At 45.2% G+C, this 22,197-nt stretch overlaps 1 protein-coding gene across 1 annotated transcript in view; it reads right to left on the minus strand.

Moving 5' to 3' along the window:
- The window catches only part of CFAP46 (cilia and flagella associated protein 46), a 257,741-nt gene that overhangs the window by 131,411 nt on the left and 104,133 nt on the right, over positions 1–22,197 (minus strand). Inside the window, exons 25-31 of the mRNA XM_073546509.1 lie at positions 21,487–21,652; positions 16,668–16,755; positions 13,808–13,967; positions 12,900–13,083; positions 3,133–3,286; positions 2,785–3,053; positions 311–427 (exon numbers count right to left, since the gene is read on the minus strand). Coding sequence (XP_073402610.1) covers positions 311–427; positions 2,785–3,053; positions 3,133–3,286; positions 12,900–13,083; positions 13,808–13,967; positions 16,668–16,755; positions 21,487–21,652 — 1,138 coding nt within the window. The remainder of the gene's footprint in view (positions 1–310; positions 428–2,784; positions 3,054–3,132; positions 3,287–12,899; positions 13,084–13,807; positions 13,968–16,667; positions 16,756–21,486; positions 21,653–22,197) is intronic.

Raw genomic sequence — 22,197 nt, forward strand, 5'->3', positions numbered from 1 at the left:
TTCAGCACAAAAAAGTGTGCTGAAAAACTCAGCTTACACACGAGTATATACGGCATATCTTCTTGGTCTTTATTACTAGAACAATCTTATTTATCATCAGTCTTAATTCTGGAAAGACAAAAAGAGAAAACTTTGCAGGTGAACGTCCAATTTAAAGCTCATGATCTGAATAAAGGATGATCCAACATACCTGCCCTATTGGCGATACAGCTGTAAGACTCGGACAATGTCAACTATATTAATAAAGGGCTACTGTATTATTTCCATTCAGATGAAACCGACCACTATTTCCATGCCTGAGTTCCTTTACCTCATTCCCTTCCTTCTTCCGTTTTTCCTTTTGGCTCGATGCAGATTGCGGATTTTGCACAGTCGGAGGGTTTTTTTGCAGTGATTTAATAAAGCTTCCTGCTGCAGGCATTGACACCTATTGTAAAAAGACACATCGGATGAACAGGGGGCAGTACGCTTTACTGATACTGCTACATATTTACAGTCAGTGTCGCATACATAGAACTGTGGTCCTGATCCATATACTGCAGTGCTATTTCCCAGTACATGCTCCTTTAGAAGCTGCTTTCAACTGCTGCTCAGCAAAGATCCCTACATTGTATTCAAACAAACAATCTGTGTATGTGAATTGTACTGTCTGAGTACAGTGGAGGGGAGCTGAGAGGCTTAGATAGGGAAAATCCCGAACACAAAATGTAATCAATCTGTGTACTGGACTTTCCCTCTCTGAACCTCTCTACTTCCCACCCACTAGGCAGAGAGGGGAATTCACATGCTCTGTTTGAATGCAGTGTGCAGGTCTTTACTGAGCAGCAGTTGGAAGCAGCTTTTAAAGGAGCATAAATTGCACCATCAGCATGGTGTTTAGGAGAGAAGGAAGCAGATAAGGTAATGAAGTATTTTACACAAATTCATAACTTTATAAAACCTGGAAAATAAAAAAAAAGTTAAATTACTCCAGTAGACCATTCAGTCAAAAACAAATTTAAAAGGTTAGGCCTCTTTCACACTTCTGTTTTTGACAATCAGTCAAGATCCGCCAATTTTGAAAAAAAAACGGATCCGCCATTTTTCTTTGCGGATCCGTTTTTTTCCCCATTGACTTTCATTATTGGCGGATCCTGACTGATTGCCGTCCGTTGCATCCGTTTTTACTCTCTCTCTCTTCCTTTACATTTCCTCATTTTCAGGATCCGTCTAAAAACGGACCCTGTGCCATCCGTTCACATCAGTTGAGAACGGATCCGCTTGTCTGCCTTTTTGGCAGATTTTAACTGATGCAAATAACTGAAGTGTGAAAGAGGCCTTATTCGGGAAAAAAAAAGTTATTCATAGGCTAAGGAATAACTTGGTCTTTGCTAGTGGTCTGACTCTTGAGACCCTCAGGGATTGGGAGATCAGGTTTAATGGAATTTAAAAATGAGGCTCCGCAGCCTTATCCCGAATAGTGCGGTGGTGCATATGCTGGGACTTCACTTCATTCTAGGCTGCTGGAAATAGCCAAGAAAAGTGCTCAGCAGCCCCATGGACCATGAATGGAGCAGAGGACGAGCATGTACACCATTGCTTCATTCAGGAGGGGGCTGCAGTGTCCCATTATCAAGGTTACAGAGTACTGATCTCGGGATAACGGGGGGTCACGAAGATCAGCTAGTTATCTCTAGACCTATACATAGGGGTAACTTGATTTTTTGGTAATAACACTTTGAGATTTAGTAATAGACATATCACCTATCATCAATAGATATTTAACACTAATCCACAGGATTGCTGTTGAAAGTCGTATTGCTGGGAACCATAAAGCTGGAATCCAACTTATCTCTAGATCGTGGGTCCTGATCGTTGGTCCCGGTTCATGACGTGACTACTGGGGGTCGAGCAAGCGCCGCGCCACTTCATTCAGTGTCTATGAGGCTGATGGCTTTGCTCACCTATTTCCATATGATTCATAGACTCTGAAAAAAATCGCTCCACTCATGCTCCTCCTCCACTAGTCATTCAGGGGGGATAAAACGGGACTTGGGACCCTAATTCTTGCGATATCGGAGGGACTCATTATTAGAAAAAGTTTGCATCACTTATCCCCTGGATAGAGAGTAAATGTCCATTATGGGACAATCCCGTAAACATGGTATATAAAGGATTTTGCAATCCTAATTATGGCACTGAGTATACCCCAAGGGGGATTTATCCCCAGAAACACCAGCATTATTCATCCTAATGCATCGCAAATAATTACTGCCAGAAGATATCCACGCGACAGTCGTACTGATGGACAAGGCAAGCTCCTGGGCTTTAAAGGGGTATTCCCGTCTCTAAGATCCTATCTCAATGTGTAGTAGGTGTAATAATAATAATATTAGTAAATACCTCCAATTAGAAATGTAGTGCAGTTCTCCTGATTTGCTATGTCACTTACCCCATGTACAGGGCATTGCAGTAGCTTAAGTATCTATGATTACGACCAATAGTAACAAGCTAACTACTGTATACGAGTGGTTGTAACCAAGGATATCTAGGCTACTGCATTGCCCTGCACATAGGGTAAGTGACAAAGCTAATCAGGAGAATTATGCTCCATTTCTAATTTGAGGTATTTGCTAATATTATTACACCTAGATATTGGGATAGGATCTTGTAGATGGAAATATTCATTTAAACTCCTGGAACTGCAATTTTTAAAAAAAAATAAGACTTTCATGGTCATCATCATCTATCTCTGTAAATATGCACGATGCAGTTTGTGGCAGACAAGCAAAAGAAAATCCCTACCTGCCAGATGCGCATGACGCATGCATATGCCATCAGACAGTGCTGCTCCCGGGAACCACTGCCAGTGATCACAGCCATTAACACAAATGCTCGGGATAAGGCCTCCAGCTGTCTCACACTCTTCAAATCTTCCAGCGAGTTGTAAGCGCCGTCTCCATTGTCCCCAACCCCTGGAATACCACTTTCTACATGCAGATCTTCATCTTGTGCCGGATCTTTAATCTGAGACGGTTTCTTCTTACTTTTTGGTTTAGCCTTTTGGCTTTTCCCTTGATTAACAATATAAAGTAAGGAGAGGGGTTGTATAATGTAACCTATAGCTCAGGGAAAAAAATAAAAATCACTCACCTTCCTCAAAACTACCCGTGAACTTCATGCGGAGTAATATATCCACAGCGCGGTCCAGCAGGTGAACAGCGGCGCTCACAGGAAACTGCCTGCAGTACAACCACTCGGACAACTCCAGTAAGTACTCCACTTTCTGCCAATCATTTTCTGGTTTCTACAAAGGAAGTGAAAAGGACATGCTGGAATACATTTATTAAGATCTTATAATCCACCACTGAATCTGTGAAGTGAGAATCGGAGACGTGGGGTCAGAGTCCGTAAAGGGGTTTTCACATCTCCAAAATCCTATACCAATGAAGTAGCAATAATAATAATAATAATAATAGTAACAAATAACTCTAATTAGAAATGTAGTACAGTTATCCTGATTAGCAGTGATGAGTGAACGTGCTCTGATAACATCTGATCTGTGCACGCTCAGGTGCTATCCAAGCATATACAGTATTATGTTCGAGTCTCTGCGGCTGCATGATTTGCGGCTGTTAGACAGCCTCGACATATGTGGGGATTGCAAAACAAACAGGCAAACCCCACGTGTTCAGGCTGTTTAACAGCCGCAAATCATGCAGCCGCAGAGTCTCGAACATAATATATGAGCACGCCCAGACGCTCGGATAACACCTGGGCGTGCTCGGATACAATATTTTCAGGGCATTGTGGTAGCTTAGGTATCCATGGTTATGACCACTCATATAGTGACCGTTAGTTAGTTGTTAGTGGTCGTAACCATGGATATTCAAGATACTTCAATGCCCTGCACATGGGGTAAGCAACATAGCTAATCAGAAGAACTATACCACATTACTAATTGGAGGTATTTGCGAATATTATTATTATACTTACTACATATTGGGATAAGATCTTGGAGATGGGAATACCCCTTTAATTTTGGGTGGAGTTGGAGTCAGTAGAAACGTAGCAGACTTCATCATAAAAAATATAATATGTGTTCTTCATATTATGTGCCGAATTTATTAAGTTTCATTGAATGCAAAAAAAAATGTAGAAACTCTTCCTAGATTTCTACCAATGCTGTGTGTTCTTATCTCTGCTCCTCCCACATAATGCAGTCTCATAGACCCAGAGAGAAGAGACTGCAGCTGCAGCTCCCTCCTCCACTCTTCCTATAAGCAGTATTTCAGTGATTTATTTAGATTTATTTATTCAGAAAGCAAATTAAAGAGGCAATCGACAAACTCAGCTCTGCTAGATCTACATCATTATGACGTTGAAGAGATCCTGTTGCGGTGTACCTGCAGTCCGATCTGTGGACAGAGTGGTATAGAGCAGGCCAATAAATTGTATTATTGGAAAAGATTCAGTACAACTTGTATTTTATTGATAGAACGCACTAGTCCAGGGGGCGGTCCTATTCGATGATAGAATCGCCTACTTGACTCCTATTTATGCTTGAATAAAATGCAAGTTTTACTGAAACGTTTCCCACAAAGCTAGACATCAATCTGATCATCTCCTCCTGCAGATCAGATACCATTTTAAACATGACAGGTTCCCTTTAATATAAACTTGTCTCATAGGTAGGTAATGCACCATTGGACTTTTGACTTAATAAAAACTTAAAGTGTCCATGATTTTGCGGAGTCTGGTGAATTTCCTGCAGACTATTGTGATTCCGTCATTTTACAGTTCGCAGAATAGACTGCTAATGTCTCGGCTATATGACATATAAAGCTTTATCATTCATTTTAGTTTTCTGATTTGCTCGTAAAAATGTGTCCGTCATTGAATTTATGCAGGAAAGAAAAAAATAAATTGCACAAGGCTGGTAAATGTGTGCTACTGAAGGTATCTCCAGACTCTGGGACAGAAAGGCTGTGTGCACACGCTGCGGATTTTGCTGCGGTTCCGCAGCGGTTTTGGCCGCTGCGGACCCGCAGCAGTTTTTGCTGCGGTGTACAGTACCATGATTCCCTATGGGAATCAAAAACCGCAATGCAGACGGTGCGGAATTTTCCGCGCGGATTATCTGCGGTTTTCAATCCGCAGAAAGAATTGACATGTCAATTCTTTCTGCGGATTCTCCTGCGGTTTGCCATCTCCTCCATTGAGGAGATGAAAAACCGCAGGGCAAAACCGCAGAGCAATCCGCAGGTAAAACCGCAGGTCTTTTGACCTGCGGTTTCACCTGCGGATTTTACAAAATCCGCGCGGATGAATCCGCACCTAATCCGCAGCGTGTGCACACAGCCAAAGCATTTACTAGCACTGACATCTATGGGTTGACACAAGGTATAGCACTTAAAGGGAAAGTTTAACTCTTAGTATCTGACAAGTCATTAAAGATTGTTATAAGAAGATGTCACCAGTTCTCTAGAACAAGGGGATTTCCAAGGAGTTGGACTCTATCAATCAATGTATAGGAACTACCATGTGTATTTAAAAAGTCACATTGCAGCAAACAGATTTTTCACTACAGAATTGTCCCACATTAAATGTTATCACCTTTCCAAAGTATGCAGATCAGTGGGGGTCTCGCCACTAGTATCCCTACCGATCTGAAAAAAAAGGCAATGGAATTTCGGTAGTGGCCACGCATATGTACCACTACTCTATACTGGAGTACAGACATCTTCTTATTTCGTCAGTCCCATACAAACTGACATAGAGCGATGGTGCACATCCGTGGCCACTGCCTCATTACGACGGGCTGTGTGGCCCTTAGGTCACATTCAAACGTGTGATTTTTCCAGGTAGGAGAAATAGGGATTTTTGTGTGTACTCACCGTAAAATCCTTTTCTCTGAGCCAATCATTGGGGGACACAGGACCATGGGTATATGTTATGCTGCTTGCCACAAAGAGGACACTAAGTGAACACAGAAAAAAGTTAACTCCTCTTCTGAATTATACACCCTCTCGCTGGCTGAGATTTCCCCAGTTTGGTGAAAAAGCAGTAGGAGTATTAAACGAAGAACAATAAACTATGTCAAAGCCTAAGAACGAGACAACAAACCAATAGGCTAACAGGGTGGGTGTTGTGTCCCGCAATGATTGGCTCAGACAAAAGGATTTTACGGTGAGTACACACAAAAATCCCTATTTCTCCTATACCTCACTGGGGGACACAGGACCATGGGACGTCCTAAAGCAGTCCCTGGGTGGGAAGCAATCACAACTGCTAATACCCAATGTACCACTGGCTTACCGCTGTGGTATTGCAGAATGCGCCTGCCAAGAGCTGCATCTGCAGAAGCTTGAGAGTGAATTTGGTAGTGTTTTGTAAAAGTATGCCAGATGGACCAAGTCGCAGCCTTGTAGACCTGTTCTGCTGACATCTGGTGCCGAATGGCCCAAGAGGCACCCACTGATCGAGTAGAATACGCCTTAATCCCTGCTGGGACAGGTGTGCCCCTGACACGGTAGGATTCCTGAATAGCCGAGCGAATCCACTTGGCTAGTGTGGCTTTTGAGGTGGCTAGACCCTTCCTATGCCCCTCTGGAAGCACGAACAGGGCATCTGACTTGCGGTAGGGAGCCGTCCGCGAGATTTACCGTCTTAGACCCCTAACCACATCCAGGGTGTGGAGGGCCTTCTAGATACGATGGACTGGTGCCAGACAGAATGAAGGCACAACAATCTCCTCATTGAGATGAAAAGAAGACACGACTTTGGGCAGAAAGGATGGGAATGTCCTCAAAACCGCCATGTCCTGATGAAAAGTCAGGAATGGAGGACGGCAGGACAGGGCCGCCAACTCCGAAACAAGTCTGTGATGTAATTGCCACTGGGAAAACCACCTTCCAGGAAAGAAAGGTTAGTGATACCTCCTGCAGTGGTTCGAAAGGGGCTTCCTGTAAGGCTCCAAGGACCACGTTAAGATCCCATGAGTCCAACGGCCTTTTATAGGGAGGCGCCACACGGGAAACTCCCTGAATGAACGTCTTCACCAGCAACTTGCTGGCAATTTTGAGTTGGAATAGAACTGACAAAGCTGAAATTTGTCCTTTGAGCGAGCTAAGCGCGAGACCCGACTCTAATCCGGATTGTAGGAATTCCAATATGGAAGGGATGGAGAACACGAGAGGGGAACGTCCATGGTCCTTGTACCACGAGAAGAAGATCCTCCATGTGCGATGATAAATGCGCATGGACACGGGTTTCCGAGCACTGATCATGGTGGAGATCACCTCGTAAGAGAAACCAGCTTGTGCTAAAAACCAGGATTCAATGGCCACACCGTCAAAGACAGAGCCCCGGAATTCTGGTGGTAAATCGGGCCCTGTGAGAGTAGATCCATGCGATAAAGAAGTCGCCAGGGAACGTCGGCGATAAGTTGGACTAGTCCTGCGTACCATACCTGGCGCGGCCAATCCGGCACGACAAGGATCACTGGTACCCCCTCTGCTCTGATTTTCTTGATGACCCTTAGAAGCAAGGGAAGAGGGGGAAAAATGTATGGGAGTCGAAACCGGTGCCACGGCAGAACTAGGGCATCTGCTCCGATGGCGCATGGATCGCGCAATAAATCGAGGAACTTTGTTGTTTAGTCTTGACGCCATGAGATCCACATCCGGAGTCCCCCAGCGACGGCAAATCTGCTGAAAAGCTTCCAGATGAAGAGACCACTTCCCTGAGGCGCGGCCCTGGCGACTGAGAAAATCCGCTGCCCAATTTTCTACCCTGGGATGTGGATCGCCGAGATGGGCGAATGGTTGGTCTCGGCCCAACGGAGGATGTGACTCACTTCATGCATGGCCATCCTGTTCCAGGTACCCCCCTGACGGTTGATATATGCCACAGCCATGGTGTTGTCGGATTGGATCCTTATGGGGTGACCTGCGAGGAGATGGTGGAAACTCAGCAGGGCTAGTCTGATCGCTCGTATCTCCAAGATGTTGATGGGGAGATGTGACTCTCGAATGGACCAACGACCCTGTGCCGTGTGGTGGCGAAAAACCGCACCCCAGCCAAGAAGACTTGCGTCGGTGGTCACCGCCAGCCATCGTACTGGGAGAAAAGACTTCCCTTGATTCAGGGAGGATTTCAGTGTCCACCGCCTGAGGGTTTGTCTGACCCGTAGGGACAGAAGGAACCGACGGTTTAGGGAGAACGGGTTCTTTTCCCAAGCCAACAGCAGCACATGTTGTAAAGGGCGGAGATGAAACTGTGCGAATGGGACCGTTTCTATCGCTGCTACCATCTTTCCGAGAATGCCCATGCTGAAACGTATGGAGTGAGAAACTGGTCGGGAAAGAGTCCGTGCTCCCTGTTGTAAGGCTTGGGCCTTTTCTGGAGGGAGAATGACCAACCCACGGGAAGTGTCCAAGATCATTCCCAAATAGGAGACCTGCTGAGTCGGTGCTGGAGAAGACATTTCGAAGTTTATCTTCCAACCCAGGTGAGAAAGTGTATTTACTGTGATACCCACGGATTCCTCGCAGGCTGGAAGGGACGGGCCATTGATCAGTTGGTCGTCCAGATACGGAAGTACCACCACTCCCCGAGCGTGAAGAATGGCCATGACCGCCGCCATTACCTTGGTAAAGACTCTGGGGGAGGTGGCGAGTCCGAAAGGCAAGGCAATGAACTGGAAGTGTTCCTCGCGAGTTGCGAAGCACAGGAACTGCTGGTGGGATGGACAAATTGGGATGTGAAGGTAAGCATCCTTGATATCAATGGATGCTAGGAACTCTCCTCTTTCCATGGAGGCGACGACTGAACGGAGAGATTCCATTCTGAATCGCCGTACCTTGACAAACTGATTTAACAGCTTGAGGTCCACTATGGGCCGCATCGTTCCGTCCTTCTTTGGAACCACAAAAAGGTTTGAATAAAAACCCTTGAACCTTTCGTCTTGAGGGACCGGAATGATGACTTCGTCCCTTTGAAGCGCATGAACGGCCCGAAGGAAAGCTGTTCTTTGTTTTGGGAGGTGAGGACTGGAAAAAACGTGTCGAGGGGGGGAATAAAACTCTATTTTGTATCCGGAGGACATCTGACCCACTCGTTGAGCCCGGTCTGACTGAACGAAAGCAGACGACCGCCTACTTTGTCGGTGTCCGTCGGATACCGCAACAAGTCATTGTGCAGAGGATCTATGGGATCTGGCTCCCCTAGATCCAGATGCCCTTGGCCTGGGTTTCCAAGAGCAGTTAGGTCTGTATGAGACCTGGGAACCTCTGTATCCACGTGGGGACTGACCTGATCCAGGAGAGAAGGTTGTGGAGGACCAACTGGAATTGTTGCGAAAGGGCTGAAAACGAGTCGGCTGTTGATTCTGAAACGGCCGGACAGGCCTTTGTTGGGGAAGGAATTTACTCTTCCCCCCTGGTAGCGTCAAAAATGAGCTGATCCAGTTTCTCTCCAAATAGATGACCAGTTTGAGGCAGAAAAGTCAACAATCTTTTGGAAGTGGAATCTGCCCTCCAGTCGCGGAGCCATAGGGCTCTTCTAATGGAGACTGCATTTGCGGCTGCATGTGCAGAGCAATTGGCGGCATCTAAAGAAGCGTCCACTACAAAGTCTCCAGTGTGAACTATCTGATTGGCGAGACTGGCTGCCTCCGGAGGAAGATTGCTAACCTGGATGGCAGTAACTAACACCTCTGCCCACGCGGCCTTAGCCTTAGCCACCCAAGTCGCCGCGAAAGATGGAAAGAGTGCTGCTCCTGAAGCTTCAAAGACTGAGCGAGCAAGGCAATCAATTTGACGATCAGAGGGATTTCTGACTGAAGAACCTTCAGAAACGGAAAGAAGCGTTTTGGAAGCAAGACGCTATATAGGAGAATCCACAGAAGGGGACTGTAACCAATCCTTCATTAGTTCTGGAGCAAAAGGGTATTTAGCCGCAATAGGCTTTTGCCCTGAGAACCGTTTATGTGACCGGTCCCTATGTCTCTGGACAATGTCCTTAATCGCCGAATGGCTGGCAAATACCCTGTGCACACGTTTAGTCTTTTTAAAGGAAACAACGTGTTCCGGAGCGGGAATATTCTCCTCGTCCATCCTCAGAACCTTGTTGACTGACTCTATGAGAGAATCAATCGATTCTTGGTCATTTGGGGGATTCTGGGGTACTGACGTGTCAGACTCGTATTCAGAGTCATGTTTGCTGTGAACATTAGGAGAGGGAGAGCGAGAGACAGAGCTCGCAGATGCTGAAGCAAAAGCGTAACTGGGGGACGCGTCATGGGCTCGCTTTCTAGAGACCTGACCATCCCTTGAACGAGTACGACCCCTGCTGGTGGACGGTTCCCGGCCATCGCCAGAGCCCTCCTAGGTCGGCAAAGGCACGTTCTGACTTAAAGACGAGTCCCGGAGGGAGTCTGTAGCCTTGGTCAGTGACTCCACAGACTGTGACAGGGACGCAGCCCACTCAGGGGGACTGAATTCAGAGGGCCCGGTGGCAGCGGTGGCGGATGGCGTTTGGGCACAAGCCGGGTCGCAATCCGTGCATAACGGATTAGTTTGGGCACTGAACAAGGCAATCTTGCAAGTGGCACAAGAGGTAAAGAACGCAGTGTGTTTCTTAGTAGCCCTTTTAGCTTCCTTAAATTGAGACATAGTGCCCCCAAAAGGGTTACAGGCAGAGCCTGGGCTGCAGATGATGTGAATGTGCAGCGAAGGGGTTAAGCTTTCTTCCTAAGGCAGATGCAGCTTACCCACGGTCCTGATGCTGTGTCCCCAGGAGGAATACCTGCCTGCAGCGTCGCCAGGTGCTGTCAATCAATGCGCGCCCCCCGCAGCCGTCACAGAGCAGGCTGAGGTAAAAGATATGGCCCCCGAGACTAGCAGGGCGCGTCTCGTTCAGAGCAAGAAGTGCCAAGGACGTGGGCGGCGGCCCCAAAGGTGGGCGGCGCCATGTAAATTGCGGCCTAGTCCGGCCGAGAAGCCGGGGGGCTAAATTTCTGGGCCTGCCAGTGCTGAGCGCCGGTTGAAAGGAAAAACGGGGGACCGCGACGGGGCACCGACATACCGCTGCTGGCGCTAGATGAGCGCTTCTCCCAGGGACCAGAACCGACCCCGTACCTCCGTTCAGATGCTCACGCAGGCCACGCTGTACGGGGCCCAGCTGCAGATTTCATCCTCCCGGGCGATGCAGCAAAGCCGGAGGAGTTCTTAAAGGGGTATACCTCAATCCATCCTCCCTATAGACAAGGGGATGGAGAGGCCATGGGGCTAATTCAGGCCATCAGAAGCGCTCAAGTGTGGTTCTTCTCTGTGCATCCCGTGCGCTTGCCTTTTTATCCGTGCGGGGAGATTGGGACCATGAAGGATCCGTCACCCTGAAGAATCAGGTATGCCCCAGCGTCGCAGGAGAGGGTACGGGGAGGTATACTCCGCATTCTCGCCTGTTGTTGGTTCGGGGGAGAGCAGACCCTTGAAAGGAATCCGTCGCCCCCTTCACTCCGTTAATTAAAAAATAAAAATTTACAGAAAAAGATAAAAAAATTGAAAATAAAAACGATGGGGTCTGAAGCCAGACCCAAGTGCCTCCTACAGACACTAAGGCTGCTTTCACACATCCAGCTTTTTGAATCCAGCACGATGCGGGGAAATTTGGAACAACCGGATCTGGTTTTGTCCCATAGAGTTGTATTGACGCCGCACCGTCCTGGATGGGTATGCGGCGCATCCGGTTTTTGCTGGATACGGCAAAAAGTAGCCGTCCGGCGTCTGCAAAAAACGTTCGCTGCAACGTTTTTTGACAGCGCAGGACCGGTTTTTCCTAGAGCGCATGCGCGGAGACTCTGAGTCTCGTGCTGCTCTTTTGAATGTGGGCGCCACCGTATCCGGCCACGCAGGCATCCGGTGTCTCCGGCATATCCCGGATCCGCCCCTACGGCTTTTCGCCGCACGGCGCCGGAGACACAAAGCCGGATGTGTGAAAGAAGCCTAAACAACAATTGGGGAAATCTCAGCCAGCGACAGGGTATATACTGCAGAGGAGGAGTTAACTTTTTTCTGTGTTCACTTAGTGTCCTCCTAGTGGCAAGCAGCATAAAACCCATGGTGCTTTGTCCCCCAATGAGGCGTAGGAGAAAAGTGGATTATTTTGATCAGACTTTGATAAGAAGTTGATCAGAGTGCGGTCTGGGTGTCATCCATTCTTCTTGTAAGTGGACAAATAAAAAAAAAAATCTGCACCTTCACCATTTTTGACAGTCTGGGAAAATGGGACTGCACTCAAAAGTCATCCGAGTGCAGTCCGATTTTTTTTCTTAGACCCATTGACTTGCGTTGCTGAAATTCATCCAAACGTCGAATCAAAATCAGACATTTCTCAGCAATTTTCTGCAGACCTATGGGCCGGTAAAAAAAAAATCACAGATGTACGAGTATGAATGGCCTCATTGGCTATCACAGATAAAAGTGACAACGACGGATAGCACTTGTACGTGAAATTTGCACGTCTGAAAAATTTCTAAGAGAGAAGCAAATGATCAATTTTTCCCTGATTATTAATGGAGAGTGATATACTGAATCTACATTTAGGTCCTAAGATTAAGTCAACGTTGTCCCTTAAAGGGGTATTCCCATCACAGCATTTTCGGTAATCCCCGCCAGCTATGGCCACTGCATAAACACTGGTATTCGTATCTCTGGAATGAACAGCTGAGATGGGAATAGATCATTAACTAGTGGCAGATAAGGGGGCTTATAACACCCCATTTATCTGTCCTCCACAGTAAATCTATCATGAGAAGCATCCTTTGGTGGAGGATATCTCTGATGAACGAATGCAGAATATGTCGAGGGAAAAAGGCCCGTTAAAATATTGCGTAAGACGTCTCCAGACATAGGTACCTGCAAGGCATCGACTGCATTCATATAACAGGCCAGCTGATCGGGGACGGTCTTGCAGGCGAGAGCCACGCAGTGCCAAATGTACGACACATAGTCTTCACGCTCATCCTTAAACTTCTGAATGTCCAGGAAGAAGTTACGACCCAGACGCGCCTTCACCAGGACGCGATGCTTAAAAAGCCCGCTGCAAATATAGAACATGGCGCCGGATGAAGGTGAAAAACAAAAGGGAAAAATTCAGGAGACATCAGCAGAGGTTAGAGTCCTATAATTTATGACGATTTCTGCTTCACATTATAGTACATTTTTGGAACGGGTGATCAGTCCTCTTTCCATAAACGTCACCTAATTTTTAGAAAAGTGGCGCGAGCAGAGGAAAAAGGGAAAAAAGATATAAATTATTCAGCAAACAGGGTGTGCACCATAATCTGCTACTTTTTTTACACCAGAAAACTGACGCAAGTCAAGTTACCCAAATATGAAAAAAAGTTGTATTCCAGGGACATATATTTTTTTAAATACTCAGACTAAGAGACTCGCGGTAACCAGTTCCAACCTCAGGTCCAACAGCTACTCCAGGTGTTATGTGATACGTCAGGAAGCGTGAGGCCAGTGCTGTTTGGCTGCAGGGATTGCGTGACATAATAATGTCATGTGATCCCTGGGCGAGTCGGTGCCGACACTGCTGGAACGGAGCCGGCACAAGAGGTGAGTATAGGTGTGTTTATTTTACAAGGAGGAAACATAGGTTTTCAGAAGGGGTTGGCGGAATAATGGAAAACCCCTTTAATTTAGCTTTCCTTTAATTCTGTGTTCTACTGCTATTTTTATATATTTTGCACTCGAACAGTGAACATTTTGAGGCTACTTTCCTTTGAGATCACAGAAGAGAAAGAGATTACACTTACAGTCTGTGTCTGGTACGAGGCAGAATGCCAATGGCTTCATCCAGCACTTTCAGGCCCGACTGCCAGTCATTCTTATCTGCATAAATGTTGAAGAGCAACTCATAAAGTGCAGCTTTCAGGCTGAGCTCCTGATTATATGGATCCGACTCACCGGAAACACCTGTAATGAACCCAGATGCCTGGTATTACTTGCAATAACAATTTCTAAAACAGGACAGAATAAAGCAAAATTAATGCAAGGAGATTTACTGAAACATTGCTCTTCTCAGTTTTTTTTAACTGATCTTTAAAGGGAATTTGTCAGCAGGTTTTGGCTAACAGATCTGAACTGTACAGGCAGCAATTCTGATTCCAGCAATGTATTACATACTGGGCTGCTTGCTGCAAGTTTTATTAAAATCGGTTTTCTCTGCTACAGACCTACCCGATCTCTGAATGTTGAGCTCTGTATAACCCCAGCCACACCACTGATTGGCAGATTTCTGTCTACACTGTGCATAGGCAGAAAACTGCCAGTCGGTGGTAAAGGCGGGGTTGGACTACCTTGGGAGCAGAGATAGTAGTCCTATAGTGATAATCTCCTGCTGATAAAACAGTAATTTTATAAAAACTACAGCAAGCAGCCAAGCAAGTGACACATCACTGGAATCAGGGTCTATGACTCTACATTATGTTGCTCTCTGATTAAGTAGTAAAAACCTGGAGACAGATTCCCTTTAAGGAATGCCCCTAAAACATTATGAAACCTGCAGGATAAACAGAACTTTTCTATATTCTCAAGTCTTTACCCGATTGTCTGGTGATACTTTATTTATTGTACTATTACATATTACCAAAGCATCAAAACTTAGTAAATGATAGCATGATAGGGGTGTCAGGACTGAATACTATTGGTGCATAACATGTTTCATCAATTCTGGGGTAGGCATCTGGCATCCCCACTGATCAGCAAAATGAAGGGGTTAAAAGAGACAGATTTGAAATACCAGCCGACTAGAGGGCTATGGGTCCAGCTTCCACCAGACATTGATGGCCTATCCTATGGACATACTGAAACCCCTTTACAGAGAAGCCGCCAGTAACCCTGATGTGTCTGGTTAAGCAAATACTTCTCATTGTAAGATCTCCTGTACACAACTGTATTAGTGATCTGACTTTCAAAATCTTTCTTAAAGGGGATATCAGGGACTTTACAATCCAAAAAACAATGTGCCTAAGAACTAACAGACAGGTCGTTGCTACTTACCTGCCTTTTGTGCCCGACGCTGTTCTCAGCCGGTTCAGAGCGGTCACAGACTTCTGCTGACGTAACGTCAACAGAGCAGCAGTTTATCTTCCTGCTGACAGGGCGGGAGTACTGGTGTCATGCTGATTGACAGCCGGCTCTCTGCTGCCTAATTGGGGGAAGCTGGCTGTCAATCAGCATGACGACAGTAGACCCGTCTAGTCAACAGGAAGACGTTTAATCTGCTGCTCTGTTGACAGGGAGCAGCTGAATCTCCGGCAGGAGCGGTCAATGACTGATGCCGGGCAAAACACACACTCAGGCACCTTTTTTTTTTTTTAAAGTCCCAGAAATGTCCTTTAAATGGGATATCCAAGACTATGATATTGTTAATCTGTCTCTCGGTCATTAATTACAGACCGTTAGGGGTCCGACAGCCGGAACCCCCACAACCTGCTGATAACACCCTATCTGAGCTACTTTCTACCTGTACAGAATTATTGTTGCACCTTTTACAACTAAATTTCACATCAACTCATTGGAGTGCCGTTGTTTCATTGCAGCCATTTGGTAAATTCAAAAAAGTTCATTTTTCTCTCATTAATGTACACTCTGCACCCCATCTTGACTGACAAAAACCAGAAATGTAGAAATTTTTGCAAATTTATTAAAAATGAAAAACTGAAATATCACATGGTCATAAGTATTCAGACCCTTTGCTCAGACACTCATATTTAAGTCACATGCTGTCCATTTCCTTGTGATCCTCCTTGAGATGGTTCTACTCCTTCATTGGAGTCCAGCTGTGTGTAATTAAACTGATAGGACTTGATTAGTAAAGGCACACACCTGTCTATATAAGACCTCACAGCTCACAGTGCATGTCAGACCAAATGAGAATCATGAGGTCAAAGGAACTGGCCAAGGAGCTCAGAGACAGAATTGTGGCAAGGCACAGATCTGGCCAAGGTTACAAAAGAATTTCTGCAGTACTCAAGGTTTCTAAGAGCACAGTGGCCTCCATAATCCTTAAATGGAAGAAGTTTGGAACCACCAGAAGTCTTCCTAGACCTGGCCGTCCAGCCAAACTGAGCAATCGTGGGAGAAGAGCCTTGGTGAGAGAGGTAAAGAAGAACCCCAAGATCACTGTGGCTGAGCTCCACAGATGCAGTAGAGAGATGGGAGAAAGTTCCACAAAGTCAACTATCACTGCAGCCCTCCACCAGTCGGGTCTTTATGGCAGAGTGGCCTGACGGAAGTCTCTCCTCAGTGCAAGACATATGAAAGCCTGCATAGAGTTTGCTAAAAAAACACATGAAGGACTCCCAGACTGAGTTTGCAAAAATTTCTACATTTCTGTTTTTTCAGTCAAGATGGGGTGCAGAGTGTACATTAATGAGAAAAAAAGGAACTTTTTTGAATTTACCAAATGGCTGCAATGAAACAAAGAATGAAAAAATTTAAAGGGGTCTGAATACTTTCCGTACCCACTGTACATCTATTTATTCAAAAGAGAACTAGTCGTGTGCAGGACGTTATCTGAGGGCGATTAATAAAAATTCTGCGTCAGACACATTTGACCGTGTTTGACAGATCTCTCTATCTTTTTAATAATTTTACTAATTCATGGCGTACCTTCGAGATTTTCTTGCTCGTGAACTGTACGGCTTTGAACATCCATGGAAGGCCACAGGTGAAATAACATGGAATCATCTTCTGACCCCTGGCAAAGGCAAAAAAAAAATGTAATATTAATGCAGTGACCTTTTGGGCGTCCCATAGGCATCCCCGCAGGGTAATCAGCTCGCTATCTTTCATCTTGCCGTTATCTGTGAACAGAACCATTGCCAGGACCGTGATCTGTGAATGAGCCGGGATTCTCACAATGTTTGCTCTTTTTCCTATTTAATTCAATGAGTGAAGTGTGGGAATATCAATGTTCTGTACAATTGCATGAAATCAGTGGGTGACGTTCTTATTAGCGAGGAGAGAACGTGCTCAGAGAAGGTGTTATTCCGAGCATGCTCGGGTACTGACTGAGTGTCCTCGTCGTGCTCGAAAAATGTGTTTGAGTCCCCACGGCTGCATGTATCGTGGCTGTTCGAAAGCCGCAACACATGCCGGGATTATGCGTTTGTTAAAAAATTCCTGCATGTGTAGCAGCTGTCGAACAGCCAAGATTCATGCAGCCACGGGAACTCATATTTTTCAAGCATGCCAAAGACACACGGTTAGCAACCGAGCACGCTCAGATAACACCTTATCCAGGAACGTTCACTCATTACTAGCTATTATGTACAGTCATATGTTAAAGTTTGGGCACCCCTATTAATGTTAACCTTTTTTCTTTATAACAATTTTGGTTTTTGAAACAGCTATTTCAGTTTCATATATCTAATAACTGATGGACTCAGTTATATTTCTGGATTCAAATGAGGTTTATTATACTAACAGAAAATGTGCAATCTGCATTTTAACAAAATTTGACGGTTGCAAAAGTATGGGCCCCTCAACATAAAAGTGACAATAATATTTCGTAGATCCTCCTTTTGCAAAAATAACAGCCTCTAGTCACTTCCTGTGATGAGTTCCTGGATCCTGGATGGAGGTATTTGTGACCATTCCTGTTTACAAAACAATTCCAGCTCAGTTAAGTTTGATGGTTGCCGAGCATGGACAGCCCGCTTCAAATCATCCCACAGATGTTCAATTATATTCAGGTCTGGGGACTGGGATGGCCATTCCAGAACATTGTAATTGTTCCTCTGCATGAATGCCTGAGTAGATTTGGAGCGGTGTTTTGGATCATTGTCTTGCTGAAATATCCATCCCCTGCGTAACTTCAACTTCGTCACTGATTCTTGCACAATATTGTCAAGAATCTGCTGATACTGAGTTGAATCCATGCGACCCTCAACTTTAACAAGATTCCCGGTGCCGGCATTGGCCACACAGCCCCAAAGCATGATGGAACCTCCATCAAATTTTACTGTGGGTAGCAAGTGTTTTTCTTGGAATGCTGTGTTTTTTAGCCTCCATGCATAACGCTTTTTTGTATGACCAAACAACTCAATCTTTGTTTCATCAGTCCACAGGACCTTCTTCCAAAATGTAACTGGCTTGTCCAAATGTGCTTTTGCATACCTCAGGCGACTCTGTGGCGTGCTTGCAGAAACAGCTTGTTTCGCATCACTCTCCCATACAGCTTCTCCTTGTGCAAAGTGCGCTGTATTGTTGACCGATGCACAGTGACACCATCTGCAGCAAGATGATGCTGCAGGTCTTTGGAGGTGGTCTGTGGATTGTCCTTGACTGTTCTCACCATTCTTCTTCTCTGCCTTTCTGATATTTTTCTTGGCCTGCCACTTCTGGGCTTAACAAGAACTGTACCTGCGTTCTTCCATTTCCTTACTATGTTCCTCACAGTGGAAACTGACAGGTTAAATCTCTGAGACAACTTTTTGTATCCTTCCCCTGAAAAGCTATGTTGAATAATCTTTGTTTTCAGATCATTTGAGAGTTGTTTTGAGGAGCCCATGATGCCACTCTTCATAGGAGAATCAAATAGGAGAACTACTTGCAAGTGGCCACCTTAAATACCTTTTCTCATGATTTGATACACCTGGCTATGAAGGTCAAAGCTCAATGAGGTTACAAAACCAATTTAGTGCTTCAGGAAGTCAGTAAAAAGTAGCTAGGAGTGTTCAAATCAAGAAAATGATAAGGGTGCCCATACTTTTGCACTGGTCAAATTTTGTTTAAATGCAGATTGCACATTTTTTGTCAGTACAATAAACCTCATTTGAATCCAGAAATATAACTGAGTCCATCAGTTATTAGATATATGAAACTGAAATAGCTGTTGCAAAAACCAAAATTGTTATAAAGAAAAAAGGTTAACAATAATAGGGGTGCCCAAACTTTAACATACAGTCATGGCCAAAAGTATTGACACCCCTGCAATTCTGTCAGATAATATTCAGTTTCTTCCTGAAAATGATTGCAAACACAAATTCTTTGGTATTATTATCTTCATTTAATTTGTCTTAAATGAAAAAACACAAAAGAGAATGAAGCAAAAAGCAAAACATTGATCATTTCACACAAAACTCCAAAAATGGGCCAGACAAAAGTATTGGCACCCTCAGCCTAATACTTGGTTGCACAACCTTTACCCAAAATAACTGCCACCAACCGCTTCCGGTAACCATCAATGAGTTTCTTACAATGCTCTGCTGGAATTTTAGACCATTCTTCTTTGGCAATCTACTCCAGGTCCCTGCCATTTTTAGATCTCTCCACAGGTGTTCTATGGGATTCAGGTCTGGACTCATTGCTGGCCACCTTAGAAGTCTCCAGTGCTTTCTCTCAAACCACTTTCTAGTGCTTTTTGAAGTGTGTTTTGGGTTATTGTCCTGCTGGAAGACCCATGACCTCTGAGGTAGACCCAGCTTTCTCACACTGGGCCCTAAATTATGCTGCAAAATTTGTTGGTAGTCTTCTGACTTCATAATGCCATGCACACGGTCAAGCAGTCCAGTGCCAGAGGCAGCAAAGCAACCCCAAAACATCAGGGAACCTCCGCCATGTTTGACTGTAGGGACCGTGTACTTTTCTTTGAATGCCTCTTTTTTCTCCTGTAAACTCTATGTTGATGCTTTTGCCCTAAAAGCTCTACTTTTGTCTCATCTGACCAAAGAACATTCTTCCAAAATGTTTTAGGCTTTTTCAGGTAAGTTTTGGCAAACTCCAGCCTGGCTTTTTTATGTCTCGGGGTAAGAAGTGGAGTCTTCCTGGGTCTCCTACCATACAGTCCCTTTTCATTCAGACGCCGACGGATAGTACGGGTTGACACCGTTGTACCCTCGGACTGCAGGGCAGCTTGAACTTGTTTGGATGTTAGTCGAGGTTCTTTATCCAACATCCGCACAATCTTGCGTTGAAATCTCGTCAATTTTTCTTTTCCGTCCACATCTAGGGAGGTTAGCCACAGTGCCATGGGCTTTAAACTTCTTGATGACACTGCACACGGTAGACACAGGAACATTCAGGTCTTTGGAGATGGACTTGTAGCCTTGAGATTGCTCATGCTTCCTCACAATTTGTTTTCTCAAGTCCTCAAACAGTTCTTTGGTCTTCTTTCTTTTCTCCATGCTCAATGTGGTACATACAAGGACACAGGACAGAGGTTGAGTCAACTTTAATCCATGTCAACTGGCTGCAAGTGTGATTTAGTTATTGCCAACACCTGTTAGGTGCCACAGGTAAGTTACAGGTGCTGTTAATTACACAAATTAGAGAAGCATCACATGATTTTTCGAACAGTGCCAATACTTTTGTCCACCCTCTTTTTTATGTTTGGTGTGGAATTATATCCAATTTGGCTTTAGGACAATTCTTTTTGTGTTTTTTCATTTAAGACAAATTAAATGAAGATAATAATACCAAAGAATTTGTGTTTGCAATCATTTTCAGGAAGAAACTGAGTATTATCTGACAGAATTGCAGGGGTGTCAATACTTTTGGCCATGACTGTATGACTGTATGCGATTTTCAGACTTATGGTCCTGTGACAACGAGCTTCTCATCCTGCTTCTCTCAGTTTTTCACTGATCATTGAGAGCATCAGGGAGAGCAGTTCATTGGTACATGAATAAGTGTGCACATACAGTATATACATGGGAGTATTGGGTGTACGCGCCAGCTTCAGAATGTGCAGTGCACCGTTCAGTACACCCGATACACCCCCGCACTGCACAGGACCGGAAATGACGCGCTGCAGCGTCATACCAGGAAGAAACAGCACACAAACGTCGGGAGCGCGCTTGGAATTGGAGCGAGGGAGGACATGAACGCCAAGAGTGTCTGCACTTCTGAAGACATCACCCTAATTGGCATAGGGACATGTAAGTTATAAAATCATTTTTCTCAGCGATTAGGTCAGACTATACAACATTGCAACAAAACTATAGTGTGCGAAATGAATGGGGAAAATGTGAATTTGGGTGGAAAATATTTTGGCATGGGGGGGGCCCCATTTGAAAGTTCGCACTGGGACCCATAACTCTGTAGTTACGACACTGCTTAAACCAATAGCCGTCTGCCTCTGACAGTTTTACGTTTATACTCCTGTTTATCTGCTCTGATTCAGCCTGCTGGATCGCTCCACCGGCCAGCAGCCACTCTATGGACATAACCTACGAGATCCGGTGTAAATGCAGATCCCTAAATGGAGGTTAAAAGTGAAGGCCATGGATCTTCTGGGAACTGGTAAACAAAGTGGCTTGTGGCAGCCCTTTTAAGAGTTGCCAGCCTTCCTCACACAGTGCATGTCACAGCACCATTTATGTGCTGGAGTAATCAGAAGGGCAGGAGCAATGTCTGTGATACCATATCCACCAGCTCCCTGCTTTCTCTTGTATATCCGGAAACAGTATAACATTGCAGTCCGCACCTTGCTATGTGTGACTTCAGCCTCTGCCAGGGCTTTGAGAACACAAACCACCGAATCCTTTAGGGGTTCCCGATCTTTGGCAGACTTTATCAGTGGGGAACAAGAATGCCAGAAATGTTTAGCTGCCTGTACTGTCAAAGAAGGGTTCCCAGCTTCACCGGCAAACCTAAATACACAGAAGAACAATGGTGATGACGTCAAGAACGATTCCTACCACTATGGATCTCTATGGTATCAGACAACAAACCCTTTGTAGTTGCTTTCTGCAGTTATCCTTCCTTTCATTTGCCCTCTATTTTTTGCTAACCATAAAGCATTAGCAGAAATTAGGGGAAAGCTACAAAGGAGCGTGACATCAGGACAATGATGGTAAACAATGGAGTGGCGGCAGCGCTCACCGGGACTTTACGGTCCCTTCAATTAGCTGATACGTGGGGGAACTGGGAGTCTGACCCCTATTGCTCTGACATTTATGACTTGGGTTACAAATCAACATTCATGTCCCAGAAGAGCCCTTTAAGGCCTGTTTCACACTTCATTTTTTTTTTTTAAACTTTTTTTGGCGGATCCGTTTTTTCCTCCATAAACTTACATTAGCGGCGGATTTTGACTGATTATCATCCGTTGCATCCGTTTTTAGACGGATCCGCTAAAATTTTAGTGTTTCCCGGGCGGAGCAGACGGACAAAGAAACGTTTTTTTTTTTTACAC

This window comes from Dendrobates tinctorius, unplaced genomic scaffold, assembly GCF_039654945.1.
Source record: "Dendrobates tinctorius isolate UK_male_01 unplaced genomic scaffold, ASM3965494v1 ptg000147l, whole genome shotgun sequence".
NCBI classification, from domain to species: Eukaryota; Metazoa; Chordata; class Amphibia; order Anura; family Dendrobatidae; genus Dendrobates; species Dendrobates tinctorius.